Source organism: Halichoerus grypus, chromosome 4 (genome assembly GCF_964656455.1).
Source record: "Halichoerus grypus chromosome 4, mHalGry1.hap1.1, whole genome shotgun sequence".
Taxonomy (NCBI): Eukaryota; Metazoa; Chordata; class Mammalia; order Carnivora; family Phocidae; genus Halichoerus; species Halichoerus grypus.
The window spans coordinates 74,795,515-74,815,152 of record NC_135715.1 but is presented as its reverse complement, the minus strand read 5'-3'; the positions used below and the strand labels follow the sequence as shown (position 1 = coordinate 74,815,152).

General features: G+C 38.8%; 1 protein-coding gene across 3 annotated transcripts in view; it reads left to right on the top strand.

Moving 5' to 3' along the window:
* Window positions 1-19,638, top strand: part of LOC118544814 (phospholipid-transporting ATPase IB) — a 581,647-nt gene that overhangs the window by 196,753 nt on the left and 365,256 nt on the right. For all 3 annotated transcript variants that reach the window (XM_078070549.1, XM_078070551.1, XM_078070550.1), the window contains exon 24: window positions 494-558. In XM_078070549.1, coding sequence (XP_077926675.1) covers window positions 494-558 — 65 coding nt within the window. The remainder of the gene's footprint in view (window positions 1-493; window positions 559-19,638) is intronic.

The following is a 19,638-nucleotide window of genomic DNA, read 5'->3' as shown; positions in this document are numbered from 1 at the left end:
AGGAAAAGTGATTCTCTCGGCATATGATAGTATTCCTTTGAAATCTGTTGTGAGAATTACCTACTTTTTAAACAAGCAAATGAGGGATCTTGATAGTAGGGTAGGCTCGTTTATGCTGATTTGGAAGCACCGTCACATTCCATGTGTCTTCCTAAAGTGTTAGCTGTTTTTTAAAGATAATCCAAGACTCATCCTGTTGTTATACAAGCATAAAGAAAAATCCACGGAAAATTGACCAATATTTATTTTAGCCATTAGTTATGAAGACCTCCCCAACCAGTTCTATTCAGGCTGTCTGCAAGAATTAAAATATGCTTAAAGAACTTACTTTTCCTACCCCACACACTTGTCCAATTCCTCTGTCTTCCCCAAAAGGCTTAAAAAGGTAATACGGAAGACATAAGAAGGGAGACAATTTAAATAGTTATTGGAAAGCAATGAGTTCATGGAAGGAATGGTTAACTCACTTGTGTTGCTCTTTCCTCTACTCTAGGATATTCCTGCCGGTTGGTATCACAAAATATGGCCCTTATCCTGTTGAAGGAAGATTCTTTGGATGTAAGTAGTTTTTCAAAAGTTGTATTTGTTATTACTGTATTAAACTCTTCATTTATTTATTTTTACTATAACTGATAATGAGGGGTTTTTTTCCTAAAAAATAACTCTAAAACTATTCTGTGTGTTTTGTTATTTATGAACAGATGTCATAAATTCCTATCTTTAAACACCAAAATAGTAAATTTGGAACACTGCTTCATGATACTTTCCTTTATTTATCTAGAATTGTGCGTTTAAAATGTTAATGGGACCTATTTTGATTTGCTAAGTGGTGATGGTTCACTCCAGAGTAGGTTACTAAGGAGACTTGTAGGATTTTCTTCCTAGCATGAACTTTAACATAAAGATAATACAGGAGTTGTTTGAATTTATATAGGAATAGGCTACATAAGCACTTAATTCCCTTGACATTCCAATGCCACCAGCTCATGGAGGATTGAACAGCATGGTTCTCTGAGCATTTTATAGACCTGTACCCACCCAGTCTCGGCCTGAAGCCTCTGATGAGACCAGGGGTAGGAACTGATGCGAGGTTAACCAGTGACCTGAGAAGTAGTTTGATGTGAAGATATCAGCTGAGCAATGAGATTCCATTTGTCAGGACTTGTAACAAGGGCTTATTACTGCTTGGAACCTAAGCCACCCTTCACACAGTATATTTAAAGCCTCTTATAGGAGCAGATGACAGGGTTAGTCAAAAGGATGAGATATACTACAGAGACGTTTATACTTGCAGATCAGGGAAGCTCTGAAAACTACGATGGCCAACACACACTGTACCTCTTCAGGACTCCAAAGGCAGGAGTCAGGGGGTGAGTTTGTGTGCCTCCAAGGCACCATTGGCCAGATACTGCTCCATGGCTTGGGAGCTTCACCCTTGGACAAATCCACATAGCCTGTGAGCACACCCAGAATGTCTGTGCCAAGAGTTCCCTTGTTTGCTGATGATCTTCTAGATCCAAGGCATCCACAATCTTAAACTAAGCTTCTTATGTGGTGGTAACTCAGAAGTGAGGCTATATTTTATGCCATGTGTTCTCTGGAATCGAGAGATGGACTTTGACTCTACATAGCAGTCTAAGGCCGTAAGTACAAGTTGGGACTTTTGGTTGACCTAGATCATGGAATGATTTGTGAAGCCAAACAAGTTTCACAGAACGTGCCTGGCTTCCCTTGGCAACCTGTTAAGAATTCTTCTTCCTAACCAGTGTTGAACATCATCTTTTAGTAAAATGACTTTTACATACTAGTATCTGCTGAACAGAGGTGCAATTTCTATGGATTTTTTTTTGATCCATACTCCAAGGGGCATTCTATATTTCTGACTAGAGTCCTTCTCCTCTTTCCCCTCCCCATCCTCCCCTTTCACCTTGTTCCCTCCGCCTCATTCTTTAGTTGGGTTGAAGGCATTCCTTTCTCAAAATGTTTCATTTGGTACGTGTGGAATAAAAGCAGAGTGCTAGGGAAATAAATTAGATATATAGTAGATCTCTATGGAGCTCCAAAGTTGAGCTTTTCAGGTTGTAGAGCTCTGACAGTGAAGCAGACAAGAGAGGAACAAAGGAAATGGCCCCAGAATTAAAAGCGTTGGGTCTAGCTTCCCTTACTTCATCTCACATATAAGTGGAAGCTCATCTCATCACTTCACTTCTTAAAAGGATCCTAGTCCTGAGTTACCTATTGTCCAGTGTTTCATATTTTGTTTCCAATTTTCTAGTTGTTTACAAGTCTGGTGTCTCAGTTACTTTATAATGCCTAGAAGCAGAATTTGATCAATCTACTTCTGCCTCTGTCAGGTCATCTTTGAGAAATACTAATTTCAAGTTTAAAGGTCTGCACCACTTGGATTTTTCTTTGCTGCTCCTAGAGCTTGGCCAGTCGTCTCTGATTTTGAGAACTCTAGGGAAACAGCTGGTTCAGGAGGAAAGAAAAGAAGAGTGTTGATATGACCTCTGGGTTCCAGGGAAGAAGCAAGAGGATGGCTGGAAAATCAAAGAAAGAATATCATAGATGATAATTTAAATAATGTTTTGGTACTGCTTGTCATGGACAACTAGCATTTTTTTTGCCCACTGGTGATAAGATCATCATCACTGCCTTGAAACCCAAGCAGGTGAAATAATTAATCCCAGTTTCCCATTTTTGGACTGTTTCTTAGAACCGCTTCTGATACCTAATACAGGAATAGTCAAGATTCAGTGCAGGAAATAGTGACAGTCAGTTCTGATCAGGAGATAAATACCCTGCATGTTAGTTGAACAGAGTGATTTTAATAAACAAAACTGTGAATTAAGTGTGGAGTTCTTAATTAGATAACAAAAAGCATAAAAAGAGAATTCTAGGGCAAGTAACAACCCTTAGGAAAAGTCGGAGCCGACACTTTTTGCAAATGAAGTTTTCTTTTTTTTTTTTTTTTAAAGATTTTATTTATTTATTTGAGAGAGAGAATGAGAGACAGAGAGCATGAGAGGGAGGAGGGTCAGAGGGAGAAGCAGACTCCCTGCCGAGCAGGGAGCCCAATGCGGGACTCGATCCCGGGACTCCAGGATCATGACCTGAGCCGAAGGCAGTCGCTTAACCAACTGAGCCACCCAGGCGCCCGCAAATGAAGTTTTCTTGAACACCAACATCCCTATTCATTGCCACATTGCCCGTGGCTGCTTTCATACTGTAGTGGTAGAGTCGATTAGTTAGAGACTACCTTAGAGACTTTTGGCACACAAATCATAGAGTATTTACTATCTTGTCCTTTTTAGAGCAGTTCGCCTGTCCTAAGGTACCTTGTAGTGGAAACTGAAGGAAGCAGCGACCACACCTAGGGCTGAGGGAACACAGGGAAAAATATTGGAATTATTAATACTTTTAAACTTCAGAGAGGGGTCTCTCAAAGCTGATACTTGGATCTCTGAAGAGGGGGAGATGCCTGGCTGATCTAGTGTCTCTTCCTTTGGGGTAGAAGACAATGAAGATAGTTTTCCAAGTGTTGCCAAAATCTGAAAACTGGATTCATCTTCTGCTCTTGGAAGGAACTGTACTTGTCAGGGTGAAGAAGCAACTCTCAAGGGCATTGCAAGCAGACAGGAAACACACAGGAGACACATAGGAAGGAGCAAGTTCATCTCCAGATTGGCAGCCTCTCTCCTCTTGCACCACCTACGGGCAGAGCCTAGCATGGAGCCCTCTGGCAAATCAGGAGTATGGTTTGTAGAGTTCCTTCTCTAGGATCCCAAACTGCATATAGCAGAGTAGGCTTGCGGCTGAGAGTTGTGAACTCAGTAACTGGCACAGAAACTAATTTCAAGTATAAAGATAGTTAAAACAGTAAATTATAGATGCTTGCAAAATTACTGGAAAAGCTGAAGGGACAGATGTCTGCGTGTCCTAGGTGGGTTTCCAGTTCATGCATCCATACATTTATTCTCAAGGTCAGGACACTGTTGTTGCTATCCCAGGAGACTTGAGGAAATCATTGCTGAGCTTCCAGCTTCCTATGCCTGTGAAGCTGGTACAAGGTGGTAGAATGTGGAATACTTCCTCTGATGAAAAGGAATAGCTCTCTTCCTTCTGTCTTCCAAATCTTACAGAAATGTGTTTTTTTGATTCTGACAGGTGTGAGGTGATATCTCATTGTGATTTTGATGTGCATTTCTCTGATGATGAGTGATGTTGAGCACCTTTTCATGTGTCTGTTGGCCCTCTGTAAATAAGTCACAGATGAAAAGTCAGAGAAATAGCGTAAGGGATATAGTTGATATTGTAATAATGTTTGGTGACAGATGGTGACTACACTTACCATGGTGAACTCTGAGTAATGCAGAGAATTGTGGAATCAGTGTTGTACACCTGAAGATAGCACAGCATTGTATGTCAATTATACTTCAATAATAAATAAAAAAGATGAAGGTGATGTTTTAATGTGTGATATGCTGACGGTCTTTTTTTGGTATGGAGAAAACACTTGAGAAAGATATGTTTAGAAACGCTTGCAATGCAGAAAATGTGGGTTGCATCCGTTAAGCTGTGGGCTAAATAGCTTTTCCAGTAACAAAAGCTCATGTGTGTTGAGTGCTTTTTTGTGAAGTAGTGTGAGTTCTTGCTCTTAAACTTCCTAGCAATTCTTAGAGGTAGTGAAACTCTTTTTTTTTTTAAGGCTGGTGTTAAGATATTAAAAAAAAAAAAAATTCCTTTACCATTTTTTTCCCCTGCCATCCTGATAATACTTAGCTACTTGGTATGATCACCTTGTAACTACATTTGTTCTTCGACATCTTTTTGTGGTACACTAGAAATGTTGCTTGAGCAAGTTTTTCCCGATTTGATTTAGGCATGTTCATTTAATAATTATTTTAATTATTTGAAGGTACTTAACATTTAAAGGGCGGAAAGACTGTTAAGTGTTATTGAGGACTATAAAGCATGATGAAGGGGACATGAAAAACAGAAAGGTCAGAGGTTACTCTGTTACATAGGTTGGTTGGAGAAATTCTCTCTGATAGGATGGTATTTGGGCAGACGTGGCGGTTGGGAGCCAGGGTGCTGTCTGGACAGGGGACCGCACATCTCACTTTGCCTGGGATAGTCTTAGTGTATACCTATTGTCCCGTCATATCATCATCACTCTATATCTGGAGGGACTAGTGTCCCAAAAGGTGGTTCACCAAGTGCCAAGTCCCAAGACTGATAATGCCTTCCTACTCTGTTGAGCCTCAAGTGGCTGCAGTGGAGTGGATGAGGGAGTCAGAGAAATAGCAAGAACTTCACCTTGTACTTGTGTAGGTTGTTGTTATGACTTGGCTTTTATTCTGAGTGAAACTGGGGGTCATTGGCAGAGTCTGAGCAGCAGAGTGATACTATGGGATTTACTTTTTAATGGTATCTGGTTGCTGGAGTGGATGAAGACGTAAAGGGAGGTGAGAGCAGAAGCAGATTGCCGAGTTAGCAGACTATTGTGCTAAGCCAGGTAGGAGGTGTTGGGGAAAGTTGGATCTGAGTCTTGGCCGTGTTGGTGATGGGAGGTGGTGAGATTCTGGGTGTAGAGTATTTTCACAGTAAAACTGACAGGATTTGCTAATATATCGATGTGGGATATAAGAAGGATAGGACTTGGGTTTCAAATCTGAGCAACTAGAAAGATTGAGTTGCCATTTCTGAGATGAAGACTGTGGAAGGAGAAAGTGTGGTTGGGGGAATCAGAAGTCTTTTTGGGTGTGTTAGGGTTGAGGTGGCGATGAGATATTGCCAGGCAGTTGAACATACAAGTCTGGGATTCAGGGAACAGGTGTAGGATGGAGAGAGATTCTTGGGAGTAATCAATGTACCGTTTTAAACTGTGAGACTTGATGGGACCCCCAGGATTGATTAGAGATGGCAAAGAGGTTAAGAATTAAGCTCTGGGGTGGGGGGTTAAGAATTAAGCTCTGGGGTGGGGCGGCTCAGTCGATGAAGCGTCTGACTCTTGATTTTGGCTCAGATTATGATTTCAGGGTCATGGGATCAAGCCCTGCATTGGGCTCCATGCTCAGCACAGAGTCTGCTTGTCCCTCTCCCTCTGCCCCTCGCCCCTGCTTGCACGTACTTTCTCTCTCTCTCTCTTAAATAAATAAATAAATAAGTAAAATCTTTAAAAAAAAAAAAAAGAATTAAGCTCTGGGGGAACTTAATTGTGTAACAGATTAGGAGATGAGAGCTAGCAAAGGAGACCAAGAGGGTGTGGCCATTGAAGTAGGAAGAGAAACAAGAGGTTGGTATCTTGAAAACCAAATATAGAATTAGGTCTTCAAGAAGGAGAAACAACTGTATCAGTTGCTGCTTTATAGGTCCAGTAAGATGAGGTCTGAGAATTTATTACTGGATTCAGCAATGTGGAGGTCAACAGTGACCATTCAAGGATTGTTTGGGGGATGTTGCAGAGATGAATGCCTGATTGGAATGGGTTCAAGGAGTTCGGTGGAGAAGAATGGGAGAAAAAATGTATAGAGATTTCTGTGAGTTTTACTGAAACTTTTGACAGATCTTTGGTTAGTGTGGTGACTTCTTTCCTTATTCTGATAAGCAAGTTAATGGGTAATTTATTCTATTAATGTATCATAAACTGATTTTTAAAAATAAACTCTAGCAATAAAAAAATATTCTTTTAACATTTTCTGTTTAAGGGAAAGTGGTGGATATTTGTCACAGATGGTCTTGAAATAATTGAATCAATCAGAACTTTAAACCTACTTTTTTACAGAATAGAGCTGGTAGTATTCTTTTGTTCTACTGTAGTTATGTCAAAAATCATTCCCATCCAATGGGTTTATTTATGATCATCCATGTCTATGGAATCCAGCCTTGGTGGGGGGTGAATTAGAAGGCTTTGTCCACCTCTAGTGCTAATGGTATCCTTGAAAGCATCAACAGCATGGAGAACAGGAAGGCATAACCTGTCAAGGAGCTTGGTGGCTCTTACCACTGCTGACTGCCTAAGTGAAGATAATTGGTAATTGCATGGTGTATCATAAAGGTATATCATGACAAATGCTTAATGATGGCAGTTCTTAGCCTGAGAGAACAACCTTCTTTGCTGTGACAATGCAGCCAGGGTATCATAGGAAGAAAAATCAGAGGCTTAAGTCTGTCAAATTCCTTCATCAACGAAGTTGATTCTGTGTCAGGTTTCTAAGCACTGTTGTTCTTGTAGGAGGTAACTTAGGTAGACATGAACATGTTTTGTTTGGAATGACTTCCAAGATGTATCTAAGACAGAGCCTTTGATGAAGTTCACCTGATTAGTGGGAGTGTCACCATCACCGTTTGTTCTGATAATACAGATTTTATGGCAATCTAATAGTTTTAAACCTCATTTACTCCCTTTCTAGAATCAATGCATTCAGTGTAGAAAAAAATAGATATAAATGACCAAAAAAAATTAAATTGCTTGGAATCCCACTACTCAATAGTCTAAGCACTTCTGACTGAGGGTGAGTTTTTAATGAAACTTACTCCTCCTGCTTGTTGGCTACTTGGGAGAAAAATCTGCAGCAGGTTACTTCACCCTGACTTACCAGAAGTCTACTCGCACCTGTGTGAAGAATGGATATCAGTGTTTGAAATGTTGTTTCTTCTTATGGGTCTTGAACCCAGTAGGCCCTGTAACTTTTTGGTGGCCTTTCCCCCCTCTTTTTTTGTGGGTGAGATTGTTTTAGAGCAACCTTTTTTTTTCCCCCAAATGCATGAACATGAATCCTTTTTTTGTTTTCTGTTTCTTTTTAATTTAAATTCCAGTTAGTTAACATACAGTGTACTATTAGTTTCAGGTGTACAGGTTAGTGATTCAACACTTCCATACATCACCTGGTGCTCATCACAAGTGCCCTCCTTAATCCCCATCACCTGGTGCACCCAATCCTCGCCCCCCCCCCCCACCGACCTCTCCTCTGACAACCATCAGTTTGTTCTTGTCTTCTGTTCTTTAGTGACAGCTTCATGAAATCTAGATTTTCAGAGCAGTAATATTTGGTATGGCTTATCTTGTCAGATTCTCCAAGTCCCTAAATAGGTACCCATTTTGGGATCTCAAGAGAAAGTGCTACTTCCAGGATGCCTCACTTCTGGAACATTTATTTTGTTTCTGAGTCATGAATACTAGGGATCACGCTTTGTTCCTTGAACAAAACATTAGCAAACTCTGATAGATTGAATTAGCTCCTAGGGTACGAACTGCTGTGGCCGCCTGGCGCATGTGGCTCCTATTGAGCATAATAAGCCTTTGACATGCGTGGCAGTGGCTGCCAGAGAACGCAGCCAGGATCTGAGCTGGAGGGTGGTGCACGCGTAATTTAAGCAATAACACAGAGATTAAATATGTAACTGAAAATGAAACTGAAGTCTGGGGTATCTTGAAAAGGAAATCATTGCAGACATATAAATAGCTTACTGTTCAGTTTAATTATAGTTTTAGTAGCAGACAAGACTGAATTGATAAATCTCCACAAAGAGATTCAAGTCGGCCTAAAACGCCTGCTGCACTTATGTGGAAATGACAAAAGCTGTCATGCCAAGCTGAATGTAGAAAGTTTCATTTCCTGGGAGTAATTTTTTTGATTATAATTATATGGCAAGTTTTTATTTCATGGTGATATACAACTTCTTTATCATTGTCTAAGAGAGTTTGAAGATCTTGTTATTCACGTGGGCATTTATACAACTTAGATATTAGATTTTAGTTTTAGGGGTTGATTATTTTTATATCTCTATTTAAATTTGGGGATTTTCTGTTCTGTTGAATCCATGAATTAGAGTTTTTGTTATTTCAGTCCTCTCCTTTGAGAATTGACAGGATAGCTTTGTGTGTGGGAAATGACTTGAAAAGTTTGGCAGAATAAAACTAAACTCTGATTTATCTGACAAAAAACACTCAGGGGCAGAGAAGAGGACTTAGATACTGACCTTGCAGACTCAATTCTTACTTGCTGTGACCTTGACTTTGTGTTTGATGGTGGTTTTCTTGGGAATTTCTTGAATTTATTTTTGTTAGAATTCCATTATAAAATTTACTGAATTACTTGTATTTTTCCACGGTTTCCTTTTGTTCCTGCAGAATTGGAAAGATCAGAGCAGTCCTGAGGAGAATGTTTTAAGAAACACCCTTCCTTTTTTATTCTTCCTTCTGGGCTTGCCCTCATTAGTCTCAATATCTACACTTAAAACACACACAACAGATGAGCGACCCATAGAGGGAAGGAGAGGAGAGGGCTTCTTACATTTTTGCAAGATAGCAATTGGTGATGTGATATGTGTGTTTAGAATTTAATATGCCAAGCCTTTTTTTATCCATTTAATCTACCAACTCCTCATGACACATTGTTTATATTAGCTAACTTATGGGTTGCCATGTTTATATTATCAACTTAAATCATATAGAAATGGATTATTGGCTTGTAAGTTATGTGCAAGTTACGAGCAAGTCCTTAGCAAATAAGCATGTTAAGTTCATGAGAGCAGTGTTAGAATTTGTGGCTAGGTGCCGACCCTATAAAAACCTCTTCAGGAGCTGAAAGACCACATGAGTGTGCATAGATATTTACAGATTTTGAAAGGAGATTTCTCAATATACTCAAGATATTGATGGCTTAAGTCCCTATATTTAATTTCACTTAGATTTCTGATTTTGTCCCTCAGTACCTGGGCATCAGTGGCACTGATCTATACTCTAGGACTTCAGTACTTTTAAATGTTAAAATAGAACAGGAAGGGTTGAGAGTGACTTTCGTAACTGGCCCAGGGTTGGTTAGGAGCATATGCTTTTACATGTGTGAGCATAATCATGTGAGCTGTCCTCTGAATAGTGAGCTGAGGAATCTGGGGGGTCAACGTTGGGAGAAGACACTGGCGTAGGTGGTTCTTCATGCAAGATGTTGTTACTGCTCCAAGACAATCTCGATGCTATCTGGAAAGATTTGTCATCTTGGGGGAGGGAGTGTGCTGGAATGGGTATCAGGCAGGAAGGTGGCATGCAATTGGCATATGTTGGCTAGCTTTATGTTTACCTTGGGAGTATACTTGTTTAGGATTCTTGAAAACAATTTCATTAGGAAATTTGTTTGTTTAAAGCTCTAGAGCAATGGAGAATTACATTAATGACAATAAAATTTGTTCAAAAAGGGAGATCATGTCCTTCTTTAGAAGTTATAGGATTTAAGGTTTTGTTAGTAGTTAAAATTTCCTTTTTCAGCAGGATTCCCTACGTGAGACAGGGAGATTTCATGCTGCTGGTAAATAAGTGATGCCTGGTGGTAGTCAGTAGGTGCCTTAAGACCTTGCAGGAACATGTGGAAAAGTATTCTCCTGGACTACATCCAACATGCATTTTTATTAGGTTCTTGGATGATGAGAAGGAGCTTGCTTAACTCTTAGCATTGAAATGGAAAGAACTCCCAATTCTCTAAATGGCAGCAGTGTAATTAAAGACTTGAACTCAGGTTTGTTTTCCAGTAATGGTAGGTGAGGTTACCCTAACCAGCTCTCATACTGAAAACAAGTATAACTGTTGAATAAAATATAAAAAAAAAATACATTTTAAAAAGCACTGAAGAGAAGACAAGACAGTAAGGGAATCTCAGGAAAAACTGGAGGTATTGCGGGAACCCAGAGAGGCATGAGGAGTGCTGGAACGATGAAGCTGCTTTGTGAGCCCCAGGATAAGAGTGACCCACATGTAAAACTGGCTTCCTGTGGATTTGACACCAGGTTCTTCTCACCTGTATGGTCCAGGGGCCCTCAAGCCATGCATCTCCCAGCAACAAAGTCACATGTTTTTCGTAGGAGGATAGTCTAACTCGTGCAAAAAAATGAGTCCACTGTCAGAAATAATAAAGCACCTCATGGAATTAGCACAAAAATCCTAGAAATAAGCTACAAAGATTAAAGGTAATAGAATAATCAGATATAGAATATGAAACAGCCATGCTTTTTTATAAGAAAAAAGACAGTAAGCCTAAAGATATCTGTAGGGAACAGTAAACTAAAAGATAACATAGCAAGTATGAGAAATGAATAGAATTTCTGGAAATGAAAAATACAACAACTGGAGAATTAAATATAACTGGAGAAATAGAATAACCATAAAATTTCTGGAAATGAAAAAATGAAAAATTCTAAGGGTTAAACAGTATATTAGTTAAAACTCTAGAATGAGTTAGTGAAGCAAAAGATAGGTAAGAAGTGATCTAGAATAGGTCAACAGTTTTTTTTCTGTAAAGGGCCAGATAGTAAATATTTTAGGCTTTGTGGACCACGTATAGTCTCTGTTGCATGTTCTTCTTTATTTTCGTTTTTTAAAAGTCTTTAAAAATGTAAAAAAAATTTTAGATTACAAGCCATACTAGAAACAGGCCATGGGATGGATTAGGCCCACGGGCCCTTCCTCCCTGGCTCCAATCTAGAACACAGTGTAGAGAGGAGAGGACTAAGAGAAAATACGGAAGAGGCTGAGGCATAAAGGACAGAAGGAGAAAGTTTGCCATATGCTTAATCAGTCCTAGAAGGAAAGAAGAGAAAGAATAGGCCAGAGGAAGTATCTGAGGAAATAATAGCTAGGAATTTTCTAGAAGCGATAAAGGTATCTTTCCATAGACTTGAAAAGCCCAATAAATCCTAAACAAGAAGTGAAAACATCCTCACCAGGATACATCATTGTGAAACTACCAAACACCATTTGGTATTTCCAGACACCAAGGACAAAGCAAGATTTTGAAAGCAGGAGGGGGCGTTAGGGGAAAGGTAGAGATTACTCTTTAGGACAGACAGGTGACGTCCCACTAGCAACAGTGGGGCTAGAACACAGTGGAATGGTATTTTCAGTGCTGGAGGGAAACACCTGCCAACTGAGAGTTGTAAAGGCAGAAAAATCTTTCAAGAATGATTTAAAATCAAAACACAAACAAAGCTGAGAGTGTGCCACCAGCTGACCCTTACTAAAGGAAATTATAAAGGTTGCATTTTACGGAGAAAGAAAATGATCCTGGGTGGAACACCTGAGTTGAGCAAAGAAACAAAAAGCAAAGAAAGTGTTAAATATGTGATAAAACCTAGATTAAAATTGAATGTATTCAGCACTATCTGCAGGGGGCAGTGATACCGATTTGGAGTATAGTACAACAATAGCCTGCAAATGGAGGAGAGTGGGAAATAGGTGTTTAAAATCCTCATGTTTAGAAATAGTTTTCAAGCACAAACAGCTTTACAGTTGGTAGGAATCTTAAGACTAAAAACTACTCCATTTTTAACAGAATAATAGAATAAAATGTTAGAAATAAGTATTGTTTGATTCCTGTAATCAAGAGGAAAAAAGGGAAATGAGTGAACCAATCATAACATTTTACTGTTTTCAGTAAAGTTATTTGAAACCATAGAGGGAAAAGAGACCTAAAATTAACAGCAAAAACCTCAACAGGTCATTATGATCATAAATCAGTTTGAGGGAGGTTGAGTTGAGAATTGAGCAGTGTGCTTGCCGATGAGAACAGAAGGTGATTGACATCGCTGACTGGCATCTGTTGTAGCATCTCTCTTGCTGTTAGAATTCTTGGTCCCAGTGTCTTCCCCATTAGACTCAGCATCTGGGGAAGTTATCTTTTCCTGGTCCTCTCCCATCTGCACTCTTCTCCAGGGCACGAGAAGGTACCTTGAGATATGTCAGGGGATGTTTACTTCATAATTAGGAAAGACGTTCTTTGTATAACTTTTATGCATTAATAAGTATGAAATCTACATAAGCGTGTCAAATGTCAGATTTCTTACTGGGCGAAGTGTTGGTGGAGACACAGGAGGACAAATTAGCCATGAGATTGGCCTATTTTTGATTGAATCTGTCCATTGCTCTATTTTTATTTTCCTCAACCTTTTCTGCTACTTAGTGTTTTCTTATCGTCTTGCGATGGTAAAAGTTAAACTTGCTTTTTTTAAAGTATTATCTGAGGCTGATAATGTCTGTAAATCTTTTTTTTAGATTTTATTTATTTATATGACAGAGAGAGAGAGTGCACACACAAGCAGGGGAAGGGGCAGGCAGAGGGAGAGGGAGAAGCAGGCTCCCTGTTGAGCAGGGAGCCCAATGCGGGGCTCGATCCCAGGACCCCGGGAACATGACTTGAGCTGAAGGCAGACACTTAACCAACTGAGCCACCCAGGTGCCCCTGCAAATGTTGATCTTGGAAGTTTTTGAGATACCTTACAGAGCTGAGAGGTCAGCTCCTTTCTCTTAAGTATAGTTTTCTTGGGTTTTATTTAATGTACTCTTATTTTTTATTGAAATATAATTCACAAACAGTAAATTTACCATAATGCATTTTTATTCTTGTATTAGAAGACATGTGTGCGTTTGGAGTTTTAGGTTTATGTTTAAAAGTTCCAAAAAGGGGCAATTCTTCTTTCTCTAATCTTGTAGATTTTGTTTTCAATTGCATACATGTGGCAAATACTCGTTAACTATGAGTTCAGTTCATGGGACAAAATATATTTGCTTTATGTGCTTCCCTATAGGAACCTTACTAGGTCATTTCTAGTTCCGAGTTTGTTTTAGACTAATGGCAATGAGTAAATGATCCAAAATATCTTATATGTCTTATCTCTGTGTTTTTCCCAGCCAGAGGTATTCTTTATAGATTTTCATAGATTTTTTTGTGTGTATGTGAGGTTCAAAACCATCCTACCTTTTTAGAGTGAGCCCATTTTTCTTCATTCTAGCCTCATCCTAGCTTGATATTTACCAAATCCAGTCTTGATATCACCAAGAAAATTGGCAGTGGGGGTAGAGGGAAGGTAGATTTGCTTATGTGACAGTGGATTCCCCTCTAAGAATGTGAAGATTGGTTTTTTGCTTGTTTGTTTTGAAGTATTGAGGGTTGTAGTCAAAATCAGAAATGGTAGAAAACAAATTTGCACTGAATCTTGAGCAAATTTACCCCAAAGTTTGATGTCTTTAAAATCTACAGTGGGCCCTGAATTTTGTCCTGTGGATATAATTCAATCATACATTGAGCCATGCATTATTTTTATAAATTAAGGCCTTCAGGGAATATTATATATTATATATTATAATATATATATATATAATATATTATATAGTATATAGTATATCCTCAGCATCTAGCACACTGCCTAACATGATGGTTAGGTACTCCATAGATTGAAAGCTGAATTTATCACTTTGTAAGTTCTGTTCTCTGATTCCCCTAAAACACTAGCCCTAATCCTGCTCATGGGAAATATCATTTCTTCCTGACTTATTTTGCTATTTCTCCCCATCTCTTCAACTAGATTTAGATCTCCATGTATTTATCTTAGGGGGTATATTCTGCCCTTTATGATAGAGTGGAGATCTTCCTTCTTTCCTTTCCCTGAGCTGTAAGCTTGTTTAAGACATAATTTTTTGGTATTAGAGAACTTTAAAATAGTTTGCACATAAGTGGTGCTTAAGACACACACTAAGTTGAAATCCCTAAGAAGCACATTGTCTAATGGAAAATTTTCTGTACTTGAATAATTCATATATCCTTCATGTTTCTTTCCTTTGCTGGTCTGTGTGAGTCCCTGATATATGGCATTTAAGGCTTTGAAAGAGATCACAGGCCAAAGGGCTAGAGTTCCTTTACCACCTACTTATAGCTCATGGTTTAAGAATAGGGAAAAGGAAAAGGAGAGAAATTTGGAGGAAACTTAATTATTGAATGCCTCGGGCTGATTGAGTTATAACCTTGTCTCTGATTTTTGTAACTGTAGGCAAGTGCTTTACCTTTTTAAATTTCATCTCAGTTTGTATTTTGCTTTGTTGTTAGGAGATCCAGTTAACTTTAACAAAATACCAAATGGTAGTCTTTCTACGTATTTTCAATGGCACCTGTATTGTGGAGTATTGCATGAAAGTTGAATGATGTACTTTCCAAGCACAAATTATAATATTTCCCCAAATTATATGTACTAAAGGCAATGGAAGTATGTATGTAATTATGCGTTTATCATGTTGGTGATTGGCTATTAGTTGGGTAAGTACAAGTTGTGTGAATTACACTTGCCCAGGAGTGGTCTTGCCAGTGTGAGCTGCTTTCCAGAAATAGTCAATTTACCCAAATAAAGTGATTAGTACAATTTTCCTGATGACCACCCCGCTAAGTTTTTCACTTCTTTCAGCTCCTGGAAGTTTTACAACTATATCATTTTAAAAGAAGTCCCTTCCATTTGCAGTAATGTGTTGCTTATGCCATACTTAAATCAGCTGAGGTTTGTAAGGTTTTTGCATTTGAACCATCTCTAAAACCATGAAAAGGTTACGTTTTTATTTAATGGTACAAGGGAGACTTGACAACAATGGATTGTGTGCAGTCTATTATAGGTACCACATTTCGGGGGACAAGAACTCTAGGTAGGCAAGGGTGGGCAATGAGAAAATGTACATTTAGTGGTGGAAGGAAAAGATCAATTATAGATCCAAAGATGGTGCTTGCTTCAGCAGGCAGAGAATTGGAGACACTGTTCATCAGGAGGGACACATAAGCTGGAGTCCAGGAATCAAGAGACATGAGAAGTGTCATGTAATAAGGGAAAACTTTTTACTCTATCATATCCCTTTTTGAGGAAGGACAAATGCAGTCTTTGAAAACATCAAGTGTTCAGAAAAGGGTGCAGAAATGCAGTCGTGCAGATGGGACTTAAAATATATGCTCTTTACATCTGCAGTTTTCTACACAGTGTGAAGTAATTGTCTAAAATTACAAGTGCTACTATAGTGATTGAACTGCAGCTGCTAATTGAGCCTTCAGGTTTAAAAATACACAGGCCTCAGCAATTCAAAGATTATTAAATTACACCTTCTTGTGGGAACCCACATTAATGCGTTGGAGCAGTGGGTGGCGAAGGTCTTCAGGGAAGCAGGGGTGATGGGTGTCTCATTACAGCTTCGCTACTGCAGAGCTCTTATGGGTTGTTGCTCCTTCCTAAGACTGGAGATTTTGTTAACGCTTTATTCCAAAGGATGTTTAAAAAAGCAGAGATCTCTTGCATCACTCAGCAGTATTGTGTTTTGTGTTGATCTCCGAATAACCAGAAATTAGATAAAATTACTTGTGAACTGAAGACATTCATTGGTCCATAACTCAGATATTTTTGTTTAATGCTCACCAGAGCTTATGACATGACTGGCTCTGTCTCCGTTGCACACGTAGATCTGTTGGGCTCGGAAATGACTTATCAGAGGCCACAAAAATTAGAATTGCTGAGACTAACTCTGCTGGCTCTGAACGTTTGTTTTTTTAGTGTATCTGAGCAGTTTTGATGTTTCAGATATTTTATAGTCAAAATCGTATCTAAAGTTATTTTGATTTGTCATTCCAAGCTCCAAGAATAAAGATTGGACACTCATTAAACCTACATTGGACACTGTAGGTTTTATTCTTTGGTTCAACAAATGTATTGAACACCTCCTGGGTACTAAGCACACCTAGAGGCAACTGCGAGTAAGGGGTTAAAAAAGACATAGGTGGTCCCTTAAGTGGAGCTCCCAGTTTCACTGGAGAGACGTGGACAAATAAAAAAAATGAATCAACCAGAATAGCATAAGTGCCTTGAAGGACAAGTAACAGGCTGGTGTATTAAGGAGTGATTTGGGGGATAAAGGAGAGTGCCTTCTGATACGGTGATCAAGGACTCTCTGTAAGGAGGTGACCTTTGGCCTGAGAATCAGTGGTGATGAGGTGGGGCCAGGGCAGGGGAGGACAGGGAAATGGCCAGTGAAACCCTCCCTGCTTCAGATAGTGCAATGGCAGAAAACAGAGGCTGTGGTGAGGCAGAGCCTAGTGAGCAAGACCTCCTAATGCTGGAGGAGGTCAAGAAGCACACGGGGGAAGAGTGCATAATACAGGGTACTATAGGACTTGGAAGGAAGCTAGACGATTCTAGATGCAATGTGGCTTCTAATTGACAGGTACTGCCATTTACTGAGATGGGGAAGTTGCTGAGGGTGGGTGGGTAATGCATTATCTCCTTTGGCCACTCTGGCTGAATGTTTAGACCTCAGTGTACTGATATATACTCTGTCCTGTTGGGTTCAGACATGACCATGGCTCTCAAGTTCTCTGAGCCAGGATGCAGGTGGATTATTTGTTAGTGAAAATTGTCTTTGTTGAATAAAGAGAAAAATCCAAATATATCACTAAAGAAAATCAGCAAAACATGAAAGACAGGAAAGGATCAGAGTAAATCTTCTGGAACAACCACAAAACAAATAGTAAAATGGCATAAAATACATACCCTCAATAATTACCTTGAATGTAAATGGACTAAATGCTCCAATCAAAAGACATAGGATGACAGAATGTATAAAAATCAAGCCCCATCTATATGCTGCCCACAAGAGACTCATTTTAGACCTTTAGTCATTTAGACCTAAAGACTCATTTTAGACCTAACCCTGCAGATTGAAAGTGAGGGGATAGAGAAACATTTATCATGCAAATAGATGTCAAAAGAAAGCTGGAGTAGCAATAAAAAACTATAGAACAGATCAATGAAACCAGGAGCTGGTTCTTTGAAAAATATCAATAAAATTGATAAACTTCTGGCAAGACTTATCAAGAAAAAAAGGGAAAGGACTCAAAATCATAAATGAGAGAGGAGAAATTGACAACCAACACCACAGAAATACGAACAATTATAAGACATCACAATTCTTACAAAGCCAACAAATTGGACAACCTAGAAGAAATGGATGAGTTCCTAGAAACATATTAACCAGCAAAATTGAAACAGGAAGAAATAGAAAATTTGGACAGACCAATGACCAGCAAGGAAATCGAATCAGTAATCAAACTCCCAACAGACAAAAGTCCAGGACCAGATGTCTTTATAGGCGAATTCTACCAAACATTTAAAGAAGAGTTAATACCTATTCATAAACTATTCCAAAAAATGCAAAGGGAGGGATAACTTCTAAATTCATTCTATGAGGCCAGCATTACCCTGATAACAAAACCAGATAAAGGCAGCACTGAGAATTACAGTCCAATATCCCTGATGAACTCAGATGCAAAATCCTCAATAAAATACTAGCAAACTGAATCCAACAATACATTTAAAAAATCATTCACCACAATCAAGTGGGACTTATTCCTGGGTTGCAAGGGTGGTTCAATATTTGCAAGTCTAACAATGTGATATGTCACATCAATAAGAGAAAGGATAAGAGTGCTGTAAATTGTGTAAAACTGTTGAATCACAGACCTGTACCTCTGAAACAAATAATTCATTATATGTTAAAAAAAAGAAAAAGATAGTAGGAAGGGAAAAACGAAGGGGGGGAAATCGGAGGGGGAGACGCACCATGAGAGACTATGGACTCTGAGAAACAAACTGAGGGTTCTAGAGGGGAGGGGGGTGGGGGGATGGGTTAGCCTGGTGATGGGTATTAAAGAGGGCACATGTTGAATGGAGCACTGGGTGTTATACGCAAACAATGAATCATGGAACACTACATCAAAAACTAATGATGTAATGTATGGTGATTAACATAAAAAAAAAGAACAATATGATCATTTCAATAGACATAGAAAAAGCATCTGACAACATACAACATCCTTTCATGATAAAAACTCTCAACAAAGTAGGTTTAGAGGGAACATACCTCAACGTAATAAAGGCCATATATGAAAAACCCACAGCTAACATCCTCAGTGGAGAAAAGCAGAGCTTTTCCCTTAAGGTCAGGAACAAGACAAGATGTCCACTCTCACCATTTCTATTCAATTTAGTACTGGAAGTCCCAGCCACAGCAGTCAGACAACAAAAGGAAGTAAAAGGCATCCAAATCAGTAAGGAAGAAGTAAAACTTTCACTATTTGTAGATGACACAGTACTATATAGAGAAAATCTGAAAACTCCCACCAAAAATCTGCTAGAACTGACAAATTCAGAAGTCACAGAATACAAAATCAATGTAAAGAAATCTGTGGCATTTCTATTCCCCAGTAATGAAGCAGCAGAAAGAGAAATTAAAACAATCCCATTTATAGTTGTACCAAAAATAATAAGATACCTAGGAATAAACCTAACCAAAGAGGTGAAAGATCTGTATTCTGAAATCTATAAAACACTGATGAAAGAAATTGAAGATGACATAAATGGAAAGACATTTCATTCTCATGGATTGGAAGAACAAATGTCACTAAAATGTCTATACTGCCCAAAACAATCTACACATTAAATGCAATCCCTATCAAAATACCAACAGCACTTTTCACAGAGCTAGAACAAACAATTCTAAAATTTGTATGGAACCACAAAAGACCTTAAAAAGAAAAGCAAAGCTGGAGGCATCACAATTCTGGACTTCAAGTTATATTACAAAGCTGTAGTGATCAAAACAGTATGGTAATGCCACAAAAAATAGACACATAGACCAATAGAACAGAATAGTAAACCCAGAAGTGAATTCACAAGTATATGGTCAGTTAATCTTTGACAAAGCAGAAAAGAATATCCAATGGGAAAAGGACCATCTTTTCAACAAAAGGTATTGGGAAAACTGGAAAACAATGTGCAAAAGAAAGAAAC